Genomic DNA, 13,121 nt, shown 5'->3' on the forward strand with positions numbered 1-13,121 from the left:
CAAATTAAATACAGCTGCTGAGAGGCCATTTCAAAATATTGCGATATATATCATGCATTGGGATATAGCAAAAATATATCGGGATATCAATTTTAGGCCGTATCTCCCAGCCCCACTTCCAACAAATAATTTCCTCTGGAGTCTCCTCTGCAGCTTCTCCAGTGAGTGACGTTGCTGCTTCTGCCTACGTCACTGTGCTGCTGATGTCACTGACTAATCACAGCACTGCAGTTGGCACTACTTATGCACACAGGCACACTGCATCACTGAAGCCTTATTCAAGTCTGAATGAATGTCACTACCTGTGTGAGAGATGAGCTCTGCTGCAGCTGCTCACGCTGACGTCAGCAATTCTGAACATTAATTCAGCACTTTAGTGTTAAGCTCACATATACTGGTCTCTGTGTAGTTGCTTCTTTACTAGTAGTCACACAGGGACCATTAACATTAAGATTCAATAACTGGAATGGATTTGAAGTATTTTCTTCATGTTAAATTTCAATCCACCTCTTAGCAAATGCTCATGCTATATAAAACTGTTTCTAAAAAGAACTACTATTGCCAAATCCTTCCCTCTCCTCTTCTCGCAAAAACTGAACTATATTTGCTGACTTTAACCAAATAAATACAGATGTAACCAAACAACTGTGATGTTAAGCCAAGGCCATCCTTAAGGAGATATTAAGGGGGAGCGCTTTCTGGGGTCCAGCCAAAGTGGGGGCCCCTGGAGGTAAGCAAAATCAAAGTCCTTTGTAAATATAATCTTTGACATCCATATTATGTTGTTAACCTGAATAATAACCACTTCTATCAAAGCAACAAACAAGAATTTTATGTAGCCAATCAATTTATGTTGTTGAAACCCAGGCTATGGGTTGGAAAGGGCCAATCACACAATCCGGGCTAAACCGAAAGAGGGTGAGCCACCACGACCCATGGTAATCAGGACTGCCCAGTTCCAAGTCAGGAATATGATTCTACGCCATGCTGGAGAGGCTTCTCCCCTGCTATACAACAGGAGAAGGGTGTATATATCTCCAGAAAATACACCAGGCAGAGAGGCGCCTTCATCAAGGTGAGGAAGGAGCTTCACACCTGTGATAATGTGAAGTTTGGCCTCCGGTACCCAGCCACCCTTCACATCACCATGTCAAGCGACCAGATGTACAGGTTTGACGATCCGGTCCAGACTTTGTAGTTTGTAAGCAAGAGACTTAAAACAACTTGATTTCACTGGGACACTTTTAACTTGTTGAGGCTCAGTCATTGCTCTGAGCCACCATGACTAATATTTAATCAGTAAGTCTATAGGGCTCAGCTGAGTACTGGGCAACTGCTTCTATTTTCTTTACAGTCTCTGGTACAATACTGATTCTGTAAAGAAGATAAGTATTGATGACCCTTTCTATGGTAAACAGGTGCTGATTTTATTTTATGATTATTTTATTTGAATTATTATTTTTATTTTAAGATTACACTGTGTGCTTGAAGATTGTAGGGCTTAATTCAGATTTATTGCACCTTTTTGTGTGGCTCGATATATATATAACTATACACATATTTTATTGTTATTATTTTTTGGCTAACCGCTGAGGTCAGCCCTACAGATGGCTCTATCTGTGTCTGACTGAGTGCCTGAGTGAGTGATCCTTCTTTCAGAGTCATACTATACAGAGTTGGGTTTGCTTGGACTGAAAGCCATTGGTAATGGCTGCCTCCTCTGTGGTAAATAGAGCCATACATACCGAGTTGCGCTATGGGAAGGGTTTAGTTGGACTGAAAGCCCTCTAATGGCCGCCTCCATGGCTGGAAATACCACAAAAATAGCATTGAGTCTGTGTTACCAGAACTGGGCCACTTTTCTGAAGGGCGTAAAGAATAAAAACCCCATAAGGTTTTAATGTTGGGTAATGTTTTCACTTCTCTGCTGACCAGCTTCAGCATGGGTATGTGACAGTTAAGGGGGAAAGGGTTACTTGTGGTGTGAGTGCTTGTATAGCATGGCTGCTCATGGAGCGGTTAGCTCAAAATTAGCAACAGCTGCACTTTTGTCAAAACTGGAAGTTTCTTGATAAAAACAAGTGCAGAGAGCAACACTGAAAGCTTTCCATGACCAAAAAGGTGTTTTTGCTAATCTGCCAACCTGCTTCGCCATGAATATGTAATAGTTAAGGGGGAAGGGTTACTTGTGTGAGTGCTTGTATACAAGGCCCGCTAGTGGAGTGATTATCTCCAATTAGCCACAGTGGAACTTCTGTCAGAAGTGGACAGAATTCCTTTATGAAAGCAAGCGCTGAGAGCAACACAGAAAGCTTACAGCATTCAACATATCAAAAGTCATAGATCTGGTGCTTGATTGTCTACAAAAATATTGTTTTATATCAAGCATTATGGAAAATTTTTGCTATTCTGAGAATAAAAGGATTTAGTCCAACAATTTTTTTGGGGGAAAAAAAAAACTTTCTCAGCTAAAGTGGCACGGAATGAAGAACCATTTGGAAGCCGGAGAAGCCGACTCTTCTTGTTGAACTGAACCGTAAGATCCGGATCTCTCAAAAGAGCAGGAATTAGGATCCTTTAGTTCTCAACTCATCGACATTAGGAAAAGCACGATTTCACACCCCAACAAAAAGTCACTCTGCCAGCTCACACAATTCAGTCAGGCATTTCCACATGTATCCAAGGTAATTGGGTAAGCAATATACTAGGTTTTAACCTAGTCTTGTTTTTTTATTTATTAATTTTCTCCTGTTATCTAGTGGGGGTATGTGCCATGGGAGGGGGATGTGTTCTGTATGTTGTTGTCTATCTGTTTGACTGTTAGATCAAACAACAGAACTAAATCCTTTCGTCTCATATGCAAAAAAAATAAAGAAAGAAAGAATGTGTGGCTAAAGTAGTGAACAAGGGTTAAAAGGTAGCAAAAATTGGTTAAAAGAGGCAAAAGTGATCTAAGTGTGGAAAAAAATGTTGCAAAAAATGGGCGGGAACAGTGATTAAAAGAGGTTAAAAAGTGGCATTAATAAATAATTTGAACCCAATAATAGCTTCACACACGTTTAAGCTCCAAAATGAAGTAACCGTTAGCTAGGACGCTAGCACCAATGATACAATTGACATGCATTGCTATCGTAAATCTCAAATGGGGAGGGCCAATTCACTGGGTTTTTCTGGGGCCCAGTCTTCTGTAGGCTGACCTGTGTCTAGCTGACATTACACATCATATAAAACTACAGTTGAGAGCAAGCATGTGTATAGAGCACTATCGTGGTAGATGTATGTTTGAGTTTCAGGTGGTAAAGTCTGTTTACATTTCTTCAGGATATAGCTGAGGTTTATTATGCTGAACCTTTTCCTCCTCCCAGTCTAACCACTAGCAGCACACATGACAAATATCAACATTTTACAAGTCTACTATGCAAATGACTGGCTACAATATGCCTTGACATCTGCAGACCACTAAATCTGACTATAGTAGACATGGATCCTGATCAGAGAATATTCAAAGAGGTTTGAGGTTACTCTGAAAAAAGACGAAGATTAGTGTCTGACTCACAACCAACTTAATGTTTATACTAGACTGTTCTTTCAAAAACATTTTCCAGCATGTCCTTACAAGTAACAAACTAATGGTGTTACATGACTGAGGGGCACAGTAACATCAAGCATCAGAGCAACCTAAGCTTCTGTTGAAAATGGTATATTTAGTCAAATGTTTACTGCTGTTAGACATGGGATCATTAAGGTTAACGGCCAAATAATCTTATGAGTGGCATTTGTTTACTTTTGACTGTAAATCAAAATGATGGCTGACATATACCTGCCTCTGAGTCCACACACACAAACACGCACACAGTCCCAGTATGTGAATATAGATTTCACTCCCAGCTGCACAAATACAGAAAGCCCTCTCAGTTGGATGCCACAGAGCTCCAATGACCAGACGGACACACAGGCGCTTTAACTTTGGGAGGGGCCTGCAATCCTCTCTGGATCAGCGGGGCAGCTCCCCTGACCCACATACCCAGACCTGAGTCAAAGGGCGCTTACTGCCCTCTAATGGACGCCCAGCGTACTACTGTTAATAATCTCACATGAGAGGATTTCAGAATGTAATTTTTGGAGGGCCAAATACAACAAAGGGGAAAGTGAGAGTGTAACTGCAATTAAAGTTCACTGGTATCATGTGTATGTAGAACAAATAAACACAGAAGCAGTGGCAGGAAATTGCTGATTACTGGTGGACTAAAACCAGTTGAAAATGTGGCTGAATGAAACAGGATAAACCAGATTCCCGAGTGCAGTTTAACGCCTGAGGCAACGAGGGACAGCACAGTATTGTGTCTCCACAATAGCACAGCAGCTCTTTGTATCAGTAGAGGAAGGAAATCCTGGAGGGATAGACATATTTAATGATTAAGCATCAAGTGCTCCTTTAGGTGAAGTCTATTTTCTCGCTGGTTTGTCTAGGTCAAGATACGTCTGGTCAGATGTTAGGGGCAGCAACATAACAGACCCTCTGTTGTCTGGCACTGCAGATCATGCTACAGTTGTCTTTTTAATCACCTTATCTACATTTTTTATATAATATCCAACAGTTTTAAGCCTCAGTTATGTAGGTTTGTTTTATTTGTGAGGTAAAGGAAGAAGTTTATTTTTGGCTTACATGCCATTGGCATGTAAAAAGATAAAGCTTTGTGTGAGACAATAGGCAGTGATACTGCACGATATCAGTCAATAACTTACCTCCTTGGCTGAGAGCGGCGATCATCCTCCCCACTACCGGACTCCTATAAACACAAATGAGAGAATTATATTTAAAAATGTGTCCAGTGTTACTGGATAACAGTATTTTGATGTTGACACATTACCATGATGCTTTTTCTTTTTAGACTTTATCAGAAAGGTGAAAATAATGTAAATACTTCTTGGAGACTTTTATTGTGATAGGAGACAAATGATATAGTGTTGACAGACTGAATAGCGCATACAGTCTCTGATTTAACCCAAAGACTTGCCTTGCAGCATTGATCATTTTCATGATGCTTTATCATTTTTTTAAGATAAATGCTTTACTAGTTAAAAATAAATATATTAGCGTACTCTTAACATCAGAACTGCTGTAGTTCCTTTTGGACCAAACAAAAAATGAGACAAAATGTAAACGAACACCATTGCTAACTTATAAGTAAAACAAACATGTCAAAGTTCAACCCCCCACACATACACAAAGACAACTTAAAATTGCATACATCTCCATGATTCAGTGCTGTGAGAGCAGAGAGCAGCAGTGCAGTGAGTTTATGAACTCAATTTGCTCACTCTCCAGGAAAATGACCTCAGTCTGTTTTTTAAGGTGTGGCTGGTCAGAGAATAACATGCTCACACACACAAAACAAGCAGGATGATGAGGACAAGAGAATAAGATCGGTGCTTTGTGGAATATGATGCTTTCCTAAATGAGAGGGCCAAAAGATTAGCGGCAGATTAACACCTGGCACTGACTCGGAGGTGCCCGCTTCTTATCTTGTTTACACTGTATGTAGGCTTAAGTGGCATTAACAACATTACAAACTATTAACTGCTTCATAATAGGAAGAATTGGATTACAGGTTGATGAGAGGCTACAATAATCACAAGTGAAAAGAGGAGTGTAGGCAGAGCTTTCTCAATATGTTTTTAAGTATATCAAAAATACAGCGTAGTGTTTTTGTTATGCACATCAATCTTAGATGAAGTCAGTGGAAATAGTAAGCTGTGTGCAATGTCTTCTTCTTTGTTACAAGTTTAAAACAGGAATACATTTGTAAGTAGCTTTATTATGAGGCATGAGTTTGTAAAGTCTGTGATGAGGTGTCTTCTCTCCGACACAGTATCTAAATCAGGGGGCTGTCAGATCCAACAGCATACAGTAGGTCTTGCTTGAATGTGCTTCAACATCTGATGTAATGCAAGAGGTGCTTGAACAAATACATTGAAGAAGTGCTTTGACTTGAGGCTCCTTCCTTTATATATTCAGTCAGTTGTTACAATAAAAGCATAAACCCTCCTTTGTGTTAATGTGTGTCTATAATTACAGCCTGGTTCGCTTGGTGAAGGGATTTTGCCTGGCTTGAAGAGACTGTAGCTGAAGTAACTTCTGAGGCAAGTAACTATGATTTACATAAATAATGAGTGTGCAGGTTTTATATGAACACAAAGCACCTCAATGACAAACTTTTAGAGAGCCTATTTTAACATCTAGCCAGGGACTGCAGGTGGAAACTAGCCTTTTGGCTAACAAACATTTTTACAGTAATGCTAATTAATATGTACTGTTCCTGCAAAATCAACCAATAAATAAACTGAATATCTCTGTGTAAAATAAAGTCAATCTGAGCTTAGTAGTATTGTTGGGTTTCAATTTCATCCCATACGAGGACACAGAATTTCCATGGCCCGGCGTGACATATCTAACCTTTGCTTAGATTTGAAAACACATTTTGCATGTATGAAAATGAAAAGCCCTTTTTCCAGAGCTTATGGAAATGTGCAGCCTGAATGAGTCAGCTGGGCAGGGATCTGCAGAACTCCAGACAAGTCTGTGCTGCTCTGAGAGTCACAAGTTTCAGCACCTACAGTGGAGTCACCAAGTTAGAACTGGTGAAATTTTCTACCCCTAAAGGCTAAATAAATGTTTCCAAGTGAGGGTAACGCAGAGTGCGGTTTTTGTTTTGAAGCACAAACACTGGACAGGTTCCACATAAAGTTAGAGTCAGTATGGGGGGGGGGGGGGAAGGCAGCCAGAAGGCATCTCATGATAGACTTTACATAAGACTTCAGACACACATCACATGACAGAAAGACAGGAAGCTCGACATGCATCTGGGTAATGCCTTATCGCTGTATGTGTGTGCGGGTTGAAACTTGAAAGCATTTTTCCCCAAGAAAACAGCATATCCTTCACCACCCCTGCCTGCCTCACCTTGCTAAATTACACGTATATCTCTGTCCTCTAGTTTTACAGCTCCCACCCCTTACACGATGAAAGACTTCCTGCAAGTCTACATACATACATACGTGATCACTAACAGAATGGAAACCACAGACGACACTGGGTGACATTAATTCCTGCCATTGCTGCTTCTGATCACTCAGTACTGACAATTTAAACTGTTTCTTTGCTCTTGTAGGCCTAAACATTTTGATTTGCTTTGGATGATGGAACAAATAACCTAAAATGTGTGTGTACAGAGCAAGACAGTAATCATTATGTCTACGTGTAAAACCTGTTTTGCTTTGGGAAAACATCAAGGTGTGAAGGACAGGGTCCCTCTCAAGGCCACAATCCTCTGTCGAAATACTGGTTAGTGACTGACATACCTGAGTGCACTTTGTGATTTTGGACAGTTGGGAGAACAAAATGACACATTGCTAAAACACAAACTGTAATCTTCTACTTGCTCCAACTAGCAAGAAAACAGGGTTTCCTTTGTTGTGGGTCATTTTGGCCAACAAGTAATTACATCTTACAATAAGATTGGAAAATATGAAAAACGATTCCATCATAGTTAGCATGCGTTTTTGTAAAAGCTATCTCTTGAATCCTTTGGGGTTGCTGCATGACTACTTTATGCTGTTTTTGTTTTGTTTTTTTACATTTTTGACCATGTATTAAACTTAATTATATGCAACTGCCATTGCAATTGGGCTGTCACATTCAAACTGTATAACAAATATCTATATTGCCATCTTAAACACGCACAAAAGGTTACTATTTCCATATTTAGATGCCAAATGATGATAACCACGGAAAAAGAAACGCTCTGGCTTTGGTTTATCAGCCAACACAGAATTTGTTGACACCGGAAGTGTGTAAAATTGAGTGAGACTGTAGGCCTACATTATTTTCTCACGCTCATAATGATAGGGAGGCAGGATCCCTGCTTAAGGCTAGCAAAGCAAAAAAGCGACACAAAACCACCTGCTCTTCTGCTTTGCATGTGCACGCTCCTGACTTCACCACACAAACACAAACAGGAAGAGAGAGTCAGACAGAGGAACTTGCATACTAGGTAAGAGTTTGGGGAGGAGACACGCAGAAAGAGACAGACAAAGACGAAGACACACGTCCACAATGTTGTTTACATACCAACACATCACACAACAATAATGCAGGAGTAAATACCCGTATTCATGCGTGTCACAAGGTGCTTATTACGAGCGGAAGTGCACGACTTGTTTCGTGTATAGCTGGACTACAGCTATCCTTTCTAGAAATATACATACTAGTTTGCTAAACAATATAACGCTCAAAAAAGAGAAGCAGGAAACCTATCAGTTTCACTGGACACTCTTTTCTCCTAACAGCTCACTGCTTAACGGTAGTAGCTTACTTCCAGTTGAACCTTTGAACAGGCGGAAATGTGAACAGAGGAACCATGTCAACAGTGAAATGTCATAAAAATATAACGAAAACCCTGCCTTTCTTATTACTACGCCAACAGCAGTGTGCTCCTCTGTCAGGTGAAAGAATATATCGAAGAGCAGGACAACTTAGCGGCGAATGACGACTGGTATCTTAACTGAAAATGATGAGAAGCTATACTTCACGCATGCGCAGGAGTACAAAGGCAAGGCACTTTATTACTGTCAGCAGCCGAGAAAAAGAAAGCGGAAATCATGTCTCAAATATATTTCAAAAGCTGAAAAGATTTGGGGTTTATGGTGATGTCAAAGGAGTGAAGGAGGGTTCAATGAAGGCGGCTCTTACCGAAACGCAGGGGCTGGAGCTGGTGCTGGGGGTCGGTGAACGCTGCACGGTAACCAGCGCCATTCAGCGACCGGGAAGCGGACACCTGAGAGGAAGCGACACCGGCGAGACGAGCATAATTGTCTAGAGGGGTAGAAACCCCAATTTAACCCGGGCAGTTGGGTTTCTTTCGTGCTAGCCCTCCTTTTCTCTCTGGTCGTGGACTGTTTGACTACTCCCCGGCTGTTTCCTCTGTCAGTGCAGCCTGCGCATGCGCAACTACCCTTAGCTTGTCAATCCCGATTAACCGTCTGTGTGCTGGACGTCAACAAAGCAGTTATTAGAAGAGAGTGTGTCTCAATGAAATGACAGGGTCGGGCATGTGACCACTTAAACTGTGATGCATTTTAACTTCCTGACACCTTAACTTTTGTTTAGAAAGCATTTTTAGTTTTCCCCATTTATTTTGGATAAGAAGCGTCTGATAACTTAAAACATCTGCCTTATATTTGAACGGGATTTTTTTTATGTCCCTCCTAAATTCAAAGGACAAGGCCCACCCCTAAATTCCCAGTCCTATTAAAAATAAATAAATAAAATAAAATAGAATTAAATAGATTAAAATGAATACATTTCCATGAAAAATGCTGGAGGAAAAACTAAAGCAATTTCCCCAAAACTTGTAATGAAATTTAAATGAAAACGCTTGCTAATTTTCAAGCAATTTCCCAAAAATATCCAGACAGCAAATTATTCCAACATTTCAAGCAAGTTACTTAAACTTCAGTGGATATTCTGGACAATCACCCAAAAATTCTAACTGCAGAACTTATTACTATGCCATTGGAAAGCTAAAATGTAATGTCTTCATATGTGCATGCAGGGTCTTAGGAGGTTAAAGACCCTGTAAAGTGAAAATCAATCTGTATTTAGGTCTGTTGTATCACTGTGTTATTAACCCCAAATTCAAATTTCAGTCAAATAAAACATATCTTAGTTTATGAAATTAAGTTTCAAAATCATCAAAAATGAGGCAGTAAAATCTGCTCAAGGATGGTGTGGGCGTGTCTGTTGAATGAGATGAAGCCACGCCCACTCAAGAGAAATAAGATCCTCTCACATTTAAAAAAGCTACAATTTGAATGTTGACTTTTATGAACAGTGTACAGCTGCCTGGCTCTGTGCCAGAGGAGACAAAGTCCATTTTCTGGCTCAAATCTCTGTCATGATGCTTTAAATGATCCATAGACCACTGTGGCTGATAGATTTGGCAGATTTAACTCACACTGAACTAAAAACGGCATATAAATGACTGTTTACTTTCATTAAAGGCAGTGACATCAGCTATAAACAGACTGTTCTGAGATGAACTGCTCTGTGATTTTATATTGGTGTTAGAGGGGCAGGGTCATTCCCCACTGTAGGCTCGTGACATCATGAGCCCACATATTAGCCCCGCCCACATTGAACCCAGCCAGGAAAGAAGTGAAAAACTTTTTAACGGTCTAAATCCATAATTCAGTAACATGTACGGTGCTTAACAGATTTAGTAGACCACCACCCAAAGTAAGGTTTATGCCACAGCTGCCTTAAATTAACAGCATTGGTAATTACCAAAATCTTTATGTTTCTGCAATGGTTAATACACCAATATGTAGAAACTCTTTAACCCAAATGATGGAGAGGAGGGGGAGGGCAGCTAGAGTCAAGCTTGACAAAGGTTGACACAGAGACCACCAGTGGTTTAAGGATCCTTGGGACGACCACTGCATGGTCTTGTGGCTAAATTACTCACCTAGACGGTACCCAAGGCTGTGCTTACTTGCCACATCCATCCCTTACTCTGCTCTAAAGGTGTGGACTTTGTTATTTTTTCAACAGATTATCCTTCCATGTCCCTGGTAATATGCAAAGACATTCAGAGCACGACCTGAGTCGTGGCAGTCCTCCTTCCTGCCTGATGGTGCCCTCAGGCAGCTTACTCCCCACCCCTAGGCCTTACAGCAGCATTCTTAAGATATCTGATAAACTACAGATTTAAAGTTACTGGTGTTATTCATCTTACAGCTCCAATTGAAGTATTGAAGATAGCGATTAAGTCACTTTGTGAGTTTCTTTATGTACTGCAGTTGGTTGTTATTTCTAATGTTATTTTTTAACATAGGTCTAATATGGCAACATGTTTACTTGGTCAGCAAAGATATCCGGATGTGCTGGCAAGAAGATAATACCTAAATGTTTCAAGTAAAAATGATCGGTCAAAGATTCATCTTCATATGCGAGGATCATTGAAGATTCTAATTATTGGGTGTGAAATGATTGGAGCATTTCTGTGGTTGTTTCCATGATGAAACATGCCTTTTCAAAACCATGCTGTGCCAATGTTAAACTATTGAATATCCTTTATATTGTACAAATCCTACAACTGCAAACTTTCTTTTGTTAAATCATAATGTGTCAGGAAATACATTTAAACAGGTAACACACTGCAAGGTTGCATGTTTGTGTTGTGGCTGGCACTGCCACCACACAGTAATTTGGTTGAACATTTGAATCCCACCTGGAGCTTTCCATGTGGAGCTAGACTGTTCTGTCCATGCTTTTGATACACCATAATGTAATGGAAAATGAAAAAGAGTAAGAAGTATGTTTAGCCCTGTAACCTCACAAGAGGAAAGTCTTTGGTTTAAAGCAGCAGAAGCCTTTCCCATGGAGCTTGAATGTTATGACTGCCTCCCACTCAAGTTTGAACCACACTTTTGCAGAAGCCTTCAGGTGTGAAACAATGTTCTGACTTCCCCTTCTAAAGTATGGGCAATGATTTGAACTGCTATACTGGAATGAAACATTGATAAACCCTATCAAGAAAGCCACATGAAGTGACACATTAGTGAGGTACAATGAAATAGTCAGTGAGACACCAGAATGGCGGGTAAAATGGCACAGCCAGACAACATGTTAATGGGTATGTTGACACAGTCAGATGCACATCTGCAGATAATTTTGGTTCTTGAAGCTGTTAATAGGTAAAAAGTAGGTTGGAGATATTGTTTTAGTACCTGTGTTGGCTTGGACTATGGGGTCTGAAGAAATATCCTCTCACAGGGTTCAGAATTTGTGGTGAAATCTCTGCTTTAAAGTGATTCAACAGGAGTCATAAGTTCATCTGTGTACAAACATACAGCGCTTATAGAAACTCCCTTGGAGGTTTTATCCTTTTATTGATTTTATAAGTTAGGCATGGTCAATATAATGTGGCTTTTAGACAAAAAACTCTTTAATGTTAAAGTGAAAACAGATTTCTACAAAGGAATGTCAATTAGATGACAGCATATATATATAGTTATTTTATTTAACCTTTATGTAACCAGATAAAACCCACTGAGATGATCAGATGCCAGTGCATGCACAGAAGATGCACAGCCCCAGCAGAGCTATTATGTTAAGTCTGGGGTGTCCAAACTTTTTCCATAGAGGGCCACACACAGAAATATATTAGGATGATAGGGCCACTTTCATATTCCTCACCATGAGGATTTTAAAGTTAATTATACTAATCCAATCTAAGTTAATACATGCTTAGCAATTGAGTATGCATAAATGGCTAGTTAATGGCTGACAGGGCAAATAGAGAGTAATTTTCAGGATTCTGGGGAGCTAATCAGATTTCAAGGGGCCCTGTTTAGCCCTGGATACCACTGCATCTGCCCCTGAAAAGTTATTGGTGCCGCAATTTGCTGTGATAATCCATCCTGATGTTATTAATCAAGATATCTTCTTGTCAAAATGTTTGTTTAGAGATTCAACATAGTAGTACTGCCTTGTGCTGAAAACAAGAAGTACAGTAAAGTTAAGCAAAAGGTTTCTGTTTTAATATGGGCCATATTTCATTTTATCTCTACAATTTGCTGTGGGCTAATCATAAATGAGCCACGGGCCGCATTTGTCCCCTGGGCCATAGTTTGGACACCCCTGTGTTGAGTGAATATCCTGGTTTCTCTTTCCTATCCTGCTTTATAAATATCCCATTCTTACTTTACAATTACATGTAAGGGTGGCTATTCTGATAAAGCAAGGCTCAAACAAGACACCATAAATCTAATTTTGAAAGACAGGAAACGTGTATTTATTGATATCAAAAGTACTTGGTCAGACCCTCCATATATATATATATATATATATATATATATATATATATATATATATATATATATATATATATATATACCCCTTCTAGCTTGCTATTCTTATTGTCTTCATCCATTTCTTCCATGCGTCTTTCAGTCTACAAATCCACTTGTCCATAAATCCAATAGTTTATTTCATCCCCAATCCATCCATCATTCATTCATCCATCAGGCAGCTTCAGCTATTCTGTTTGTAGCAGAGG

At 39.8% G+C, this 13,121-nt stretch overlaps 1 protein-coding gene across 1 annotated transcript in view; it reads right to left on the reverse strand.

The window, feature by feature from the left end:
• The window catches only part of ssh2b (slingshot protein phosphatase 2b), a 30,481-nt gene extending 21,496 nt beyond the window's left edge, over positions 1-8,985 (reverse strand). The window contains exons 1-2 of the mRNA XM_041801136.1: positions 8,753-8,985; positions 4,747-4,790 (exon numbers count right to left, since the gene is read on the reverse strand). Of these exons, the coding sequence (XP_041657070.1) occupies positions 4,747-4,790; positions 8,753-8,815 (107 nt within the window). The 5' untranslated portion in view covers positions 8,816-8,985. The remainder of the gene's footprint in view (positions 1-4,746; positions 4,791-8,752) is intronic.
• Between the last annotated feature and the right edge of the window lie 4,136 nt (positions 8,986-13,121).

The sequence above is a fragment of the Cheilinus undulatus genome, linkage group 12 (genome assembly GCF_018320785.1).
Source record: "Cheilinus undulatus linkage group 12, ASM1832078v1, whole genome shotgun sequence".
NCBI classification, from domain to species: Eukaryota; Metazoa; Chordata; class Actinopteri; order Labriformes; family Labridae; genus Cheilinus; species Cheilinus undulatus.